Below are 17,013 nucleotides of genomic sequence, written 5' to 3' on the forward strand. Positions count from 1 at the left end.
ATTTATTACCAAATTATTTTAGTTATGTTTCTTACTTTTAATACTTTTGTCTTTTAATCTCCATACTAGAGTTAGAAGTGTTTTAATCGCCACTAATACAACACTAGGGTATTCTGAATTTGACTATATATTTACCCTTACCAGTGGGTTTTATACTCTCATATAAAATTAGTATTTTCTTGTTTCAGCTTAAAGAACTTCCTTTAACATTTCTTGTTAGGCTGGTCTATGGTTATGAACTCCTTCTGTTTTTGCTTGTCTGAGAACTCTTTTAGTTTGCTTTTAGTTTGCTGTGTAGAGTATTCTTGGTGAGCAGTTTGTTTTTTTCCCAGCACTTTGTATATATCATGCTACTTCCTGTAGTCTGCAAAGTTTCTGCTGAAAAATATACTGATAGATTCAGGGGGTTCCTTGTATGTAAGAAATTGTTTTTCTTTTGCTTTTTTAGATTCTTTATTTGTCTTTAACTTTAGACAATTCAACTATAATGTGTCTCAGTGTAGGTTTCTTTGCATTTATGTTATTTAGAACTCCCTGAGCTTCCTAAATCTAGATGTCTGTTTCTTTCTTCAGATTTGAGAAGTTTTCAGTTATTATTTCTCTGAATAAGCTTTCTGCTCCTTTCTCTTTCCTCTCCCTTTGGGACTTCTATAATGCATATCTTGATCTGTTTGTTGGTATCCCATAAATACCTTAAGTTTTCTTCATTCTTTTAATTTTTTTTTCTTTTTGCTCCTCTGATTGGATGAATTCCACTGCCCTGCCTTCTACTTTTCTGACCCTTTCTTCCACTTGATCCAATATGCTTTTGAACCTTTCCATTGAATTTTTTAGTTCTATTATCATATTTATTAGCTTTGTAGTTTCTGCTTGTTCCCTTTTTATATTTTCTATCTCTTTGTTGAAATTCTCACTTTGTTTATGTATCATTTACATAATGATGCATTTTTTTCCAAAATTTTATTTAAGTTCTAGTCAACATATAAGGTAATAATATTCTCAGGAGCAGAGTCTAGTGATTCATCACCTACATACAACACCGAGCACTCAACACAAGTACAGTCTCCAATACTCACCACCCATTCAGCCTGTTCCCCCGACCACTGCCCCCTTAAACCCTGTCTTTCCTCCATCACAGTTTCCCATGGTTTGCTTCCCTCTCTCTCTCTCTTTCTTTTTTTCCCCTTCCCACATGTTCATCTGTCCTGTCTCTAATTCCACATATGAGTGAAATCACACAGGTTTGTCCTTCTCTTCCTGACCCATTTTGCCCAGCACAATACACTCTAGCTCCATCCATATCATGGCAAATGGCAAGATTTCATTCCTTTTGATGACTAATAGTCTATTGCATATATGTACCACATCATCTTTATCCATTCATCAGTCGGTGGACATTTGAGCTCTTTCCATACTTTGGCTATTGTTGATAATGCTGCTATAAACATCAGGGTACATGTACCTCTTCAAATCTGTATTTTTGTATCCTTTGTGTAAATACCTAGTAGTGCAATTGCTGGATCGTAGGATATTTCTATTTTTAACTTTTTGAGGAACCTCCATACTGTGTTCTGGGGTGACTGCACCAGTTTGCATTCCCACCAAGAGTGCAAGAGCGTTCCCCTTTCTCTACATCCTTGCCAACACCTGTTGTTTCTTGTGTTGTTAATTCTGATAGGTATGAGGTGGTATCTCATTGTGGTTTTGATTTGTATTTCCCTGATGATGAGTGATGTTGAGCATCTTTCCATGCATCTGTTAGCCATCTGGATGTCTTCTTGGAAAAATGTCTGTGTCTTTTGCCCATTTCTTAACTGGATTATTTGTTTCTTGGGGGTTGAGTTTGATAAGTTCTTTATAGATTTTGGATACTAACCTTTTATCAGATATGTCATTTGCAAACATCTTCTCCCATTTTGTAGGCTGCCTTTTAGTTTTCACTTTGTTTATCCCCTGACCTCTGTGACCATTCTTTTGAATCTCTATCAGGATATATCATTATTTCCATTTCATTAACATCTGTTTCTAGAGATTTATCTTGTTCATTTGTTTGGAACATAGTCCTGTCCATTCATTTTACTTGACTTTCTGTGTTGGTTTCTGTACATGAGATAAAGCAGTCACATCTCCCAGTCTGGATAGAGTGGTCTTGTGTAGGAGATGAACCTCATCAACCAGCTTGGTCTGAGCTTTTGATTGGCTCTGAAACCTTTGTGATTGTCTAAGCCTCCTTCTTTGTTCTTAGTGGCTCCCAGTAGTTGGGGGTATGCCAAGACTTATCAGTGTCCCAAAGGGGTGGGTTAGTTTAGCATCTAGATACAGCCTGATTGGAATTTGGACTCTTAGGCAGCATATGGCAAAGTCTATGTAATCCCTTTCTGGGGAGAAACTGGGAGAAGGATGTTTTCCCTGCTCCCTGTGAACTCCTGGACCCAGGTGTATAGCTACAGGGGGGTGCTCCTGCAGTCACTAAGAACTGCTTCTTTGTTTGCTACACTCCTGTGGGCCTCATAAATGCAAGTTCCATTGGTTATCAGAGACAGGTGATCTCAGGACCTGTCCTTCAGTCAGCAGCTACAAAAGCTGGGGCACCCAGATGTGTGTACAGGCTGCTTCCTAGAATATGCTGGTAACTTGGAATGGGCTAGATAGAGAAGACAGGGGAGGTGTCCATCAGCTTTCTTGTTTCTGAGGTATTGTAGCTAGCCCCCAGATGTATGCAGCTGGATACCTTCCAGGAGAAGACTATGAGATGGGTGTTTTTGCCTGCTCCTCTGTGCTGAGCCCTTTGGGGATAGCTGCAATGAGTTTTCATGCACCTGTTAATAACTGCTGCTTTGTTTGCTGTGGTCTTGTGGGACTCATGAATGTAAGCCTCATTGGCTTTCAGATCTAGGTGTTTTGGAGGCCCATCCCTCAAGTGGGAGTCTTAAAAGTTAGGGTGCTAAGTGTGGATCCAAACCCTCACTCTTCAGAGAAAAGTTGGGAGTTCCCTCCTGCTTATAGGGTGGTGTGCCAAGGGTGGGGTTTTTGGTTAGAATGTGTCTCAGCCTTTTCTGTCTGTCTCTGTGTAGATATTTTCTCATCTGCTTGATACGTAGGAATCAGTCAGCTAGTTTCTAGATTTCTTACAGTGGTAATTGCTTTGTGTGTAGTTGTACGTTTAGTGTTTCTGTGGGAGGAGGAGAATTCAAGGGCCTCGAATGTCACCATCTTGGTTGACTTACCTCCACATTTTCTAATTCTATATTCTATTTTAAAGTGCCTTCATTCTGGGGCACCTGGCGGGCTCAGTGGTAGAGCATGTGACACTTGATCTCAGGGTTGTGAGTTGAAGCCCCACGTTGGGCATAGAGATTATTTATAAATAAATAAATTAAAAATTTAAAAATAATAAAGTGCCTTTATTCTAAAATAGTTTAGGGTATTATGGAGGGTACTTTGATGAACACTGGGTGTTATATGTAAGTGAAGAATCACTAAATTCTACTCCTGAAACTAATATTACCCTATATGTTAACTAACTAGAATTTAAATAAAAACTTGAAATAAAAACAAAAACAGAAATAAAACAGTGTATTGTAGGTTGCAGGGTGTGTGTGTGTTTTGTTTTTGTGAGATTTTTTTCATTTTTTGAGATCAGTGTCTATTATCCTAATGTAGCTTATTTAAGATACTGTGATATTTGTTGTCACTGAAATTTGTGTTTCTAGGTGATGCATACTCAAATTTCTAAATAAGAGACTTAAAAGAGATACATCCTGTGTATTTTTACCCTTTGTGTCATTTTGGAATAATTAGTAAGTGCCTTTGTTATAGCAAAGAGAATTAAGTGAAAGCAACTTTACATTTTTTTTATTTAAAATTTTTTTAAGTTTATTTATTTCTTTTGAGAGAGAGAGAAAGAGCGAGCAAGGGAGGGGCACAGAGAGAAGGGGACAGAGGACCTGAAGGAGGCTCTGTCCTGACAGCAAAAAGCCCAATGCAGGGCTTGAACTCACAAACCATGAGATCATGACCTGTACTCAAGTTGGACGCTTGACTGACTGAGCCATCCAGGCGCCACAGCAACTTTACATTTTTAATGTTATTGTTTTGTGACTTGAAAACATTGGTAACATACCTTACAAATTTGTAAGGCTGATTTCTTTTGAATGCTATTTAGATAGTCAGGTTTGTTTTTTCCAGGTAGAATAAAGACTTGATCAGTGCCTCAACATAAAATATTGAGTTGTAGAAATGCAGTAAATACTTGATAAATGAATGAGACATTTAATCAGGAGAAGGGCTGTAGAAAATATTAATAATCTAAAAAATATAATGAAAAGTATGGGATTCAATAGTGAATACTAAGTACTGTAAATTATGGTTTGTTTTTAGGTGCTAGAGAATCATTACTCTCCGTCTCAGAGTGGACCCGACATTGTGAGTGATTGCAAAACAGATGCTGGCTGTTCTGTTGCAGTATCCACTCAAAGTGGGACTGATGAAAGAAATGATCAAAACAAATCTCATCAAAGTATGTTGAAGTAAGTTTTTGATTATACATTCCTTTTCAGTTGATGATACCTATTCGATGGTGTTTGGCTTAAAGGCAGGAATTGAACGCTTGAAAGGTAAAGGAATGAGCATTTCTTTGAGTCATAGAGGAGGAAGTGAGTATTTTCTGAAGTGCTTTTAACAATTCATTGCAAAATGTATTTCTTCCCTGTTGATTTAGCTTACATCTTCTGAGAAAGGAGCTAATTCTCCTGAGAGATTCTCTTATTATATTAATTGATTTCCTGTGTCAGAGGATGCTGAGTTAATCACTTCATCCATTTTTACATATGAAGCAGTGTATCTCTGAATAACAAGGTTGAGCCTTTAATAGCAGGAAGATTCCTTTGTGAGAATGGCAAGTGTAGATAAGTTGAAATTATTTCAATTATTTGAGTAAATAAAAATGGGGATGTTTAGTCATTCATTGAACAAACTTTTATTGAGCTTCTACTATGTACCAGACATGGTTAAAAAACAAAAGACTATAAATATTAAACCTAATGTTCCTTTTCAGTAAACTGAATCAATTCAAAGGAAGCTTTTTGTTTCTAAGAATGAATTATAATTTAGCTGCCTTATTTTTGTCAGTGGAATACCAACTGAAGCATTCAATCCTGAAACAAAGGAAACCAAAGATAAGATTATTTCTGTTACTGATGATACTGAAAAAGAATTTATAGATATTGATGAGGATCTTCTAGAGGTAGAAACATGTAACCAAGAGGAAATGGAAATACAGCTATCAGACCATGAAGGTAAGTTCATTAATCTTTTTATTTGGCTTTATTAATTTGAAGTTGGTGAATGATTATCTGGGATAACTTAGTCTTCTATCTAAATTAGTATGTTTATAATAGCTTAAAACCAAAAGTTAAAAGAGAGTATAATATTTATAAAATGTTGAACATATTAACTCAAAACCCGAATTTACAATTCTTGGGCCTTTTGCCTTGCTTATGTAGTTATCATGGGCCTCTTCATTTTGTGAACCAATTCTATGAGCCTTTCCTTGGCAGTCTTTGTTAAAACAGAAACTCTCAGAGCTTTAGCATGGCATTAAGTATGCTTATCTGAGGTGTTTCAAGGCTCATCTGGGATTCACTTGAAGAGAGGTTGTCTCCATGTGTTTTTAAAGAACATTTTATAAGGGGGTTAGAAAATATTTCTGCCATTATACATGTTTCCTGTAATATTTCTGAACCTTCTAAAAAGTAAACTGGTTTTTTTCAAATGGTCCCTTTTCTCTTCCTCCTTGTTTCCCTATAGAAGTTACCAAAGAGCCTATTGGAAATCTTAAAAGTTCCCATATTGCCATTTACACACAGACTTTACCGCAGCATTTAGAAGAAGTAAGTCAATAAATAGTGGATAATGTTATTTAAATTATACTTATGTGTTTTTGTTTAATACATCCAAACAAGGCTACTATCTTTTTAAAAGTACATTGTGGGTTGTAGAGAATCACCAGGCATGCAGCATTTTTCTTTCACTGAAATCCTGTCATTCATAAGATGTCTAATAATTTCAGGCAATGAAAATTTTATTTCATAAACTGCTTAGCAAATTAAGAATAATGGAAGTGTTGTATATTCAAAATGTACAATTCAGCTGTAATATACAGTCTTTGCACTTATATCACTTTTATGTATTCTTTGTTTTCTCAAAACTCAGTGCACTGCATTTCCAGGTGGAACACAGACATTTCTAATTATTGAAAAATTTCCTTTAAAAATGCTTAGTTTTCCAAATGTACTTATTAATCATGTAGCGATGGGTGTATGTAATTTACAGTGTATTTGTAAGTGTAGTGTAAATAATTTGCACTGATATTATTTGTCTTTGTACTTTACTGTGCTCAGTGGCTCAGGGTGATGGGCCAAAGGCAGTTCACATGGTTAAAAATCTGATCAGAGCAGCATTGGCAGTTCATTTTAATGTGTGATTTCTCGCTTGCTTTTAGACTGTTTTTACTCCGGGCCAAGTGGTTAATGTGAAACTCCAGACACCTAAGAGAGTAATACCTATTTATTTGATCCCTTTTTTTTGGGTATTATTAATTTTAACAGCATTCCACAGGAGAGGTTCAGTGTCCAAGGGAAGAACCATTGGAGACATGTATGGAGAAAAAATCAACTGGACAGAAAGGGTAAGGGGGAAGAAAGTAAGGAAGTGATTATTACTGTCTTGTTTACCTCAGTAAAAGAGGCTCATTGCTCTTAAGGATTCATCTGGGATTCATTTGATGAAGAGGTTATTTTTCTCCTAATTTGCAATATATATTTTATGGTGATATTGTGTTCCTAGTGAAATTTAACTTCAATTTATAGCAATGGTAAATTCTGATCTTTAGTAGATGTTACAGACTTCTAAATCTTGGTAGAATGAAATAAATGATATCTAAAGTAGCTTTTGTTCTCCCATCACGATTAGCTTTATCAAAGTAAAATATAGCTGTAAATAGACCAGAGTTTGTTCAGCTGCTAATTAGGGAAACGCCTTGCCATACTGGTTCCATTTTTGTTGGATCAAATGAAGAACCATTATGAATCAATATGTGTGTATAATTGTTTACTGTTGTGGTATGATTACCTCACACTATAGGGCTATTCTGCTGGCTAGCATATAATTGCTTCAAGGAGAGCTAAAAGCAATTTTTGCCTGTTGCAGGTGGAACATTTCTTAATTTTTAGAATTTTTGAAGTTTTAGAATTTTAGAACTACCTTGGGTAAGAGAGGCAACATGATTAGATTTTCTTTCTCTTCTCAATATTCAAATTTTGTTCATTTCTGTGGACAGTTAGCCGAAAAGATATATTAAATGTGATGTGCCTTTACAAGTAATATAGATATTTCTACTAATAAAAAACTAGTCTTTACAGTTTCCAAATGTATTAGGGGCTTAGGAGTGTTTCTGAGCAAAATGTCTGCCTCTGCCAGAGGTAGAATTTGAGGTCCCAGCTAACCTCATTTTGCCTCATTTCAGACTCTTCTATTTCTCCTGGGCAGTCAACAGTGTTCAAATTATATGTTCAGCCATCCTGACATATTCTTTGCTTTTTATTTGAATCTGTTACTAATTGCTATGGAGACAAATGTAAACAGACTGTAATTATGAGCTAAGCATTATAGAGAGTTAGAGAATATTTAGACTCTTAGATGGCTGAGCATTAGATCACCTGTACCTTAGAAAATGTGAAGAATATCTTCCTAATCAATTACTAATCTTTAATTATAGTATGATCGAAACCTTTTCAAACCCTGAACACACCACTACGTATTCATTTTGTGTAGATACAAGTTCAGAAATTTCTAGGTAAGAATTTCTGTATATTTATACCCTTTTGATATAATCATGTTTTACAAATAGATAAGAGAATGAAACAATGCCTACTGTGCTATTTTGAAATAATTACTAAATGTTTTGACTAAAAACAGTAAAATGAAAGCAACACGAAGCATTGAAAGAGGAATGTAGGTACACATTTCTGACACCTTTAAGTTTATTATTGAAAGATTTTCCTCTAGGGGCGCCTGGGTGGCTCAGTCGGTTAAGTGTGATTTCGGCTCAGGTCATGATCTCGTGGTTTGTGAGTTCGAGCCCCGCGTCGGGCTCTGTGCTGACAGCTCAGAGACTGGAGCCTGATTCAGATTCTGTGTCTCCCTCTCCCTCTCCCTCTGCCCCTCCCCTGCTCATGCTCTGTCTCTCTCTGCCTTTCAATAATAAATAAACGTTTAAAAAAAATAAAAATAAAAAGATTTTCCTCTAACAGTTGTGTTTCAAAGATATACAAGAACTATTCTAGGACAATCTTTTCTGGAAAAAAAGGTACAATTAACCCTTGGACAATATGGGTTTGAGTCACTCAAGTCCCATTACACGCAAAATTTTTTTGATGAATATAGTACAGTACTATAAATTTATTTTTCTTATGATTTTTTAAATATGAAATTTATTGTCAAATTGGTTTCCATACAACACCCAGTGCTCATCCCAACAGGTGCCCTCCTCAATGCCCATCACCCACCCTCCCTCCCTCCCACCCTCCATCAACCCTCAGTTTATTTTCAGTTTTTAAGAGTCTCTTATGGTTTGGCTCTCTCCCACTCTCCCTCTCTAACTTATTTTTTTTCCTTCCCCTCCCCCATGGTCTTCTATTAAGTTTCTCAGGATCCACATAAGAGTGAAAACATGCAGTATCTGTCTTTCTCTGTATGACTTATTTCACTTAGCATAACACTCTCCAGTTCCATCCACGTTGATACAAAAGGCCATATTTCATTCGTTCTCATTGCCAAGTAGTATTCCATTGTGTATATAAACCACAATTTCTTTATCCATTCAACAGTTGATGGACATTTAGGCTCTTTCTATTATTTGGCTATTGTTGAAAGTGCTGTTATAAACATTGGGGTACGAGTGCCCCTATGCATCAACACTCCTGTGTCCCTTGGGTAAATTCCTAGCAGTGCAATTGCTGGGTCGTAGGGTAGGTCTATTTTTAATTTTTTGAGGAACCTCCATACTGTTTTCTACAGCGGTTGCACCAGTTTGCATTCCCACCAGCAGTGCAAGAGAGTTCCTGTTTCTCCACATCCTCTCCAGCATCTATAGTTTCCTGGTTTGTTCATTTTAGCCACTCTGACTGGTGTGAGGTGGTATCTCAGTGTGGTTTTGATTTGTATTTCCCTGATGAGGAGTGACATTGAGCATCTTCTCATGTGCCTGTTGGCCATCTGGATGTCTTCTTTAGAGAAGTGTCTATTCATGTTTTCTGCCCATTTCTTCACTGGATTGTTTGTTTTTCGGGTATGGAGTTTGGTGAGTTCTTTATAGATTTTGGATACTAGCCCTTTTTCCGATATGTCATTTGCAAATATCTTTTCCCATTCCATCGGTTGCCTTTTAGTTTTGTTGATTGTTTCCTTTGAAGTGCAGAAGCTTTTTATCTTCATGAGGTCCCAATAATTCATTTTTGCTTTTAATTCCCTTGCCTCTGGAGATGTGTTGGGTAAGAAGTTGCTGTGGCCAAGGTCAAAAAGGTTTTTGCCTGCTTTCTCCTCAAGGATTTTGATGGCTTCCTGTCTTACATTTAGGTCTTTCATCCATTTTGAGTTTATTTTTATGAATGGTGTAAGAAAGTGGCCCAGTTTCATTCTTCTGCATGTTGCTGTCCAGTTCTCCCAGCACCATTTGTCAAAGAGACGGTCTTTTTTCCATTGGATATTCTTTCCTGCTTTGTCAAAGATTAGTTGGCCATACTTGTGGGTCCAATTCTGGAGTCTCTATTCTATTCCCTTGGTCTATGTGTCTGTTTTTGTGCCAATACCATGTGATGATTACAGCTTTGTAGTAGAGGCTAAAGTCTGGGATTGTGATGCCTCCTGCTTTGGCTATTTGGGGTCTTTTGTGGTTCCATACAAATTTTAGGATTGCTTGTTCTAGCTTTGAGAAGAATGCTGGTGCAATTTTGATTGAGATTGCATTGAGTGTGTAGATAGCTTTGGGTAGTATTGACATTTTAACAATATTCTTCCAATCCATGAACACAGAATGTTTTTCCATTTCTTTGTATCTTCTTCAATTTCCTTCATAAGCTTTGTATAGTTTTCAGCATACAGATCTTTTACATCTTGGGCAGACCCATAATCAGTGAAGAAATTGAATCAGTTATCAAAAATCTCCCAACAGATAAGAGTCCAGGACCAGATGGCTTCCCTGGGGAATTCTACCAGACATTGAAAGCAGAGATAATACGTATCCTTCTCAAGCTGTTCCAAAAAATAGAAAGGGAAGGAAAACTTCCAGACTCATTCTATGAAGTCAGCATTACTTTGATTCCTAAATCAGACAGAGACCCAGCAAAAAAAGAGAACTACAGGCCAATATCCCTGTTGAAGATGGATGCAAAAATTCTCAATACAATACTAGCAAATCTAATTCGACAGCATATAAAAAGAATTATTCACCATGGTCAAGTGGGATTCATTCCTGGGCTGCAGGGCTGGTTCCACATTCACAAATCAGTCAATGTGATACATCACATTAATAAAAGAAAAGAGAAGAACCATATGATCCTGTCAATCGATGCAGAAAAAGCATTTGACAAAATTCAGCATCCTTTCTTAATAAAAACTCTCGAGAAAGTCGGTATAGAAGGAACATACTTAAACATCATAAAAGCCATTTATGAAAAGCCCACAGCTAATACCATCCTCAATGGGGAAAAACTGAGAGCTTTCTCCCTGAGATCAGGAACACGACAGGAATGTCCACTCTCACCGCTGTTGTTTAACATAGTGTTGGAGGTTCTAGCATCAGCAGTCAGACAACAAAAGGAAATCAAAGGCATCAAAATTGGCAAAGATGAAGTTAAGCTTTCACTTTTTGCAGATGAGATGATACTATACATGGAAAACCCGATAGACTCCACCAAAAGTCTGCTAGAACTGATACATGAATTGAGCAAAGTCGCAGGATACAACGTTAATGTACAGAAATCAGTTGCATTCTTAAACACTAATAATGAAGCAACAGAAAGACAAAGAAACTGATCCAATTCACAATTGCACCAAGAATTATGATTTTCTTAATAACGTTGTCTTTTCTCTGGCTTACTTTATTTTAAGAATATAGTATGCAATACATATAACATACAAAGTATGTGTTAATTGACCATTTATGTAATTGGCAGGGTTTCTGGTCAACAGTAGTAGGCTATTAGTAGTTATGTTTCTAAGGAGTCAAGTTATATGTGGATTTTCAACTGCACAGGGGTTGTTGCTCCTACCCCCTTGTTGAAAGGTTAACTGTAGTGGATACATTACTTAAAGTTGCCTATGTTCATCCTCTAACAGATTTCTAATAGTGTATGAAATGCTTTTAATTCTCTCATAGAACAGATTCATCCAGTTCTGTCTTTTAAACTTCTTTTACAGAGACTGCAGTATGTTTTTAGTGCTTAGAAATCTTGCTGAATGGGGTAACATAGCATAGCCTTACTTTAGAAAACTTCGCTGTTACTAGAATTTATCTCTTTGCTACTTTTTGGAAACAAAGGCCAGTAAAGTTGTCTTAAAAAAAGCAAGTCAGTCGTAAAGCCTGTTTTTCATGAATTTTCCAAGTAAAGTTTTGTTATTGAGCTTATTAGTATTACGTTTGATAAAAGACAAATATTATTGCTGAAAGGGAATGAATGTGCACCCAAATAATCTAAATGCAACTTAATATGTTCTTTTCTTTTTAGAGACATGGTCAATTTATTTGGATATAATAGGCCTGCTCCCTTAGTTTATGAAATCAATTTCCTTAGAAAACATTTGAGTACCTGCTGTATTTAAGGAATCATCCCCACATATTTTATTTAAAAAAACCAAAAATTTATTTTGATCTTTAACTTTTATTCCTAAGTAAGCATTTTTTTGTTAGCATTTAATTATAAACTTTGGGGTTTGTTTGGAAATGAAGTGTTTATAATACTGTCGTTTCACATTTAATGATGATAAAGAGGAGTTTGCTCTACTCATCTTAGAATTAAGCAATTTTTGTAACCCATATTTTCTCTACTTTTAATTCCATTCTGGATCATTAAATTTAGTGACAAAAAATATTTCTGGTATAGCTAATCAGAATAATTGCACAGGTCTCAAACTCAGATGCATGCAGGGACCAGGAAACTAATAAATGTGTGAACTTTCCTGGATTGTAACACCATAGGGAAGGGACCGTGGCTGACTAGACATTATATCTCCCTTAATAAAACGGCATTCATACGAGTCACTGTGCTGATGACAAATGTGTCTGGTGGCTGAAGAGTACACAGTGATAGGTGTTAGGGTTTAAATTTCCTGAAAACTTCCAGAAAGCCTTAAAGTAGAAAGAAAAGGTGATCAAAATATTCAGATTGTAGACAACTAATTTGTTTTTTTTCTTGATTGTGTTTTTTATTTACACGCTTCCACACAGTGGCCAGATCTCTGCATTTAAAGATCCGTCTTCCTCAGTTCCACCTTTCATATCAAATGGAGTCAGTGTGTCTTCACAAACACCTATGCCAACACCACAGCAGACCCAGAGAAATGAACCCAGGGCTCAATTACCAGATTCTTCAGATTCTGTGAGGCAGATGCTCCAAGATGAAATGTTTAAATTAGTTCAGGTAAGTACATATCCATATAAATAAGTAAATCGACATGTGTGATACACATGTAAGGGTTTGAAATATGAACAAACTGTTAGAAACTAGAAACGGACAAGTTGAAATTAAGTTGCAGGGTTTCTCTGCTTGGGCACTCAGTGCTCCTGTATTATTTTTTAATAATTGGAGGGAACCTGTATTTTTTTAACCTGTGGTGTTTCCCTACTGGTGTGTTTCATTAAGTACAAATTCTTCTGTTGGGCTTGAAGGACCCACAGCCAGTTTTTACCTTCCCTCTTTTCCCCTCATACTCTCACGGGTCCAGTGGTTCCCAGAGTGTGGTCCCTGGATCAGGAGCATCAGCATCACTTAGATGTTAGAAATACAAATTCTCAGGCCCCCATTCCAGTCCTGTTGAAATCAGAAGCTCTGGGATGGGGCTCAGCAAAGAGTGCTTTAAGTCCCCTAGGTGATTCTGAATCATGCTAAAGTTTGAGAACTAACACACTCACCTGTCCTCATTATAGCTGCTATTAATTTCCCTTGCCATTTAAGCCAGTGTTTGTGCTAGTGGTTCCTAGGCTTTTCTGCATCCTGAAATCACCTTGTCATCTTAAAAAATACTAATCCCCAGATAATCTGATTTTATTGCTGTGTGGTGTGGCGTGGCCGTGGGGATTTTTAAGTGCTTCTCAGGTGATTCTAATGTGCAGCAGAGTTTATCAACCACTGGTGCATGCCTTTGCCTTTCACCTAGTCAGCCTTTCTATGGAATTCTTCATTCTTCACCTGTTTGCTAATCTTTGCTTTTTTTTCCTACTGAAAACCTGGTCACAACACACTCATTTTAGGACTTCTTTAATTATCCTCATTTCATCCCATCAGATCACTACTTTATGGTCCCCGGGATGTTTATGTAAACTGCTTTATAGATAGTCCCAAGTCTCATTATGATTTTATATTTCCAGTTGACAGCTTCTTGAAAGCGGGGAGCTATTCTTTTCTTCCTTTAAAAAGAATCTCTCCCAGCTTAGCTTCCTGCTCAGCATTCATGGGTCTGACAGATAGTAAGACAAAAGTATGACTTTTGTGGGAGTGCTTGGGTGTGGCTCAGCCAGCTTAGCCGACTTTGGCTCAGGTCCTGATCTCACAGCTCTGTGAGTTTGAGCCCCATGTCATACTCTGTGCTGACAGCTCAGAGCCTGGAGCCTGCTCTAGATTCTGTGTCTCCATCTTTTCCTGCCCCTCTCCTGCTCATGCTCTGATTCTATCTCTCAAAAACAAACAAACAAACAAACAAACACTAAAAGTATGACTGTTGTGAAATACTCAGATGATTGTTGTTGATTCTTTAGATTCTTTTCATTATATTTTAAAATGTTTAAATTTTATTTTATTCTAGCTGCAACAGATCAACTTCATGAGCCTAATGCAAATAGTAGGATCATCCTTTGCCAACCTCCCAGATATACATCAACTTCTACAGCAGTCTCAGCCTGTTCGTTTGGTGGGAAGCCAAGTATCAAACCCCACAAGAGGGAGTAGTGATGTTGATGACACCAGTAGAAATTTTAAGGAGAAATCTTTTATTAAGCCACAGTCCATGGGAGAGTATACCAGAGAGCCTGGTGAGAAGAGTCCACACTGCCATAAAGGAATTGTGCAGGACGATCAAAATAGTAATGGAAATGTGCAGGTAATACATTTAAAAATGTCATTAAAAATGGTTCTGATAGTTCAGTTGTTGGCTTTTTGTGATTTGAGCAAATAACTTTTTAGCACTTATTACATTCCACCCCCTTCAAAACACATTGAACATCATTAACAAAATAAGACGTTTGTAATATATTCTAAACTTACATAATAGTTTTTTTTCTCTTCTAGAATATACCACATGGGAGTATTCCTTTATGTGAGTCAGAAGGCCCACCTCAGAATACAGGATTAACTCCAGCATCTCAAAGCTTACCAACTCCTGCACTGTCTTCAGCTCCTGCTGGAAGTACTGCCCTCTACCTTTTGTCCCCATCTTCTGCCATTCTGAAGACACCTAGACTAATCCCAGCTGCAAAAACCTTCAGGCCTGGTGATGGTTTTCCTTTGCTTCAGTTTCAGCCTAAGCATGAATTTAAGCCCCTTTCCTTCCATACAGGAAGAGCCCCACAAGTTCCCTTCAGGCCCCCGCCACAGCCCAGAGAGGCTTGGGGATTATCTGATTCCTTCCAGCCTCCATTGCTACAGAAAGCAATGCACATGACTTCAGTGCCCCATCTGAATTTGAGCCAGTATAATACTGAAGCCACAAAAAAAGCAATGGAGCAGAAGAAATGGGCAGAATCTGTAATTACAGAAATCCCTAAGCGTGTGAACGTGGATCAGTGTGTTGGACATGAAAATTTGACATCTCAACAGGACTCTTCAGTGTTTATAAAACCAGAAAAACTACTTGATGTTAAGCCAGGGTCCCTTGAAATATGGCCTCAGAATTCCTTCGGACTTCCATTATTGCACCTGCAACTTAAGCCTCCTTATATATTTTCCTCTGCCTCAACAGCATCAGTAGCAATTCCCTCAATACCTATGAGAACTGTAGCAGAAGAAAGAAAATACCCAAGGCTTTCATTACTTCATTCATGCCTATCCCCGGAAAATACGGTAATGATTGTGGCAGAGTTATGCAAAAGCAGTCCTGCATTTTTCATACCATAAATCCTATACGTGCAATTACACTAAATTCCTTTTTTTTTTTTTTTTAATTTTTAAATTTTATTTAAATCCAAGTTAACATATAGTGTAGTAATGATTTCAGGAGTAGAATTTAGTGATTCATCACTTACATGTGACACCCAGTGCTCATCCCAACAAGTGTCCTTAATGCCCCTTGTCCATTTAGCCCATCCCCCCACCCAACACCTCAGTTTGTTCTCTGTATTGAAGAGTCTCTTATGGCTTTCCACATTTCTTTTTTAAAAATAATGCTTCTAAAATTTTTTAAATAAAACTAATGCTTCTGTTATTGGAAATAACATAAAAATCCAGTTTAAAATGGTAATTAGGTATTTTAAAGCTTTTGGATCTGTCTTGTATACCAATACTAGAATTTGTCAGACTTTTTCATAGGTATTTCTTCTGCTCAGACAAGAAATAAGTAAAATAAAATGATCGGTATTCTTGTTCATATGGGTAAAGGTATGTGTGTTTGTGTATGTGTGTGTGTGTGTGTGTGTCTAGAGAAAGGGAGAGCACACGTACAAGTGTGCACACATATATTATTTAACATTCCTAGTAATTGTGATATGATTACTTTCAAATCTGTTACAGTTTAAAATTGTTAAATAGACCCAGGTCTGTAAGTAGTTGTACATAATGGTGTATTTTTAAAGTAGTTAAGAGGTTGAATGTTTATAAACCCACAAAATCCCCTTTAAAGTTGTAAGCTTTAGTTTATGAAATTCAAATTGTTTATCCTCTAATTTTTTAAGTCAGTAGTACTGTCTTAGGAAGGTAATTGAAATTCTCTGGTACACTTTTAATTTTAAGATTTGAAGATAGTACTGGGAAAAGAAATGGTCACTCTTCAGAAGTACTTATCATGCCGCCTGTTTTTCTGAACATATTATGAACAAAAAGGATTAAAGGTACAGAAAAGTAGACATTTTGAGGGGGATTTAAAGAAATGTTTTTTATTAGAACAGTATAATGAACCAAGTTCTATCATCTGACATCAATATTTGTCAACACACTGTTAATCTATCCCATCCATAACCTCTACTTGTCTGTATCCTCCCTGTTCCAAAGAATTTTAAGTCAAATGATAGACATTATGGATTTTATTTATAAGATTTTTAACATAGAATAGAAATTAAGAAGGTGAGGACTTCCAGCTTAGCTTCTGAAGTAGGAGGACCCAGCTGGAATTTCTAGCACTCTAAACTTATTTATTCTTTAAGCTCTAGTTACTCATTTTACAAGTCCAAATCAATTTGTTATCTTTGACATGTTCTGTCTCTCACATTTTAATTTAAACAAAGGTTTTTCTCAAAAATTTTTAATGTATTACATAATTGAGGTTTATAACTTTAAATTATTATGCTTTATTTCTTATAGTACAAAAACCCACAACTTATTCCCCTTGAGAACCTCATTGCATTCAAACAAAGCCAAGAGAAACTAGCACCTAATTTATTTGAACAAGGCGATTTTGGACACCTTCGGCTGCTAAAGGTCAAAATAGAACCATCTGAAGTGAGACAAGGAAAGGACAGTAAAAAAAGGCAAGTTTTAAGTGGAATTTTATTTGAGACTATCACTTACCTGCAAATTTATTATTAGTTGA

General features: G+C 36.6%; 1 protein-coding gene across 6 annotated transcripts in view; it reads left to right on the forward strand.

The window, feature by feature from the left end:
• The window catches only part of CPLANE1 (ciliogenesis and planar polarity effector complex subunit 1), a 140,361-nt gene that overhangs the window by 65,625 nt on the left and 57,723 nt on the right, over positions 1-17,013 (forward strand). For 5 of the 6 annotated variants that reach the window (XM_049648144.1, XM_049648149.1, XM_049648146.1 and 2 more), the window contains 9 exons: positions 4,381-4,529; positions 5,131-5,297; positions 5,809-5,891; positions 6,609-6,688; positions 7,778-7,855; positions 12,506-12,698; positions 14,080-14,373; positions 14,562-15,332; positions 16,785-16,951. In XM_049648144.1, coding sequence (XP_049504101.1) covers positions 4,381-4,529; positions 5,131-5,297; positions 5,809-5,891; positions 6,609-6,688; positions 7,778-7,855; positions 12,506-12,698; positions 14,080-14,373; positions 14,562-15,332; positions 16,785-16,951 — 1,982 coding nt within the window. The remainder of the gene's footprint in view (positions 1-4,380; positions 4,530-5,130; positions 5,298-5,808; positions 5,892-6,608; positions 6,689-7,777; positions 7,856-12,505; positions 12,699-14,079; positions 14,374-14,561; positions 15,333-16,784; positions 16,952-17,013) is intronic. The other variant, XM_049648148.1, reaches the window with a different exon arrangement.

This window comes from Panthera uncia (assembly GCF_023721935.1).
Source record: "Panthera uncia isolate 11264 chromosome A1 unlocalized genomic scaffold, Puncia_PCG_1.0 HiC_scaffold_17, whole genome shotgun sequence".
NCBI lineage: Eukaryota > Metazoa > Chordata > Mammalia > Carnivora > Felidae > Panthera > Panthera uncia.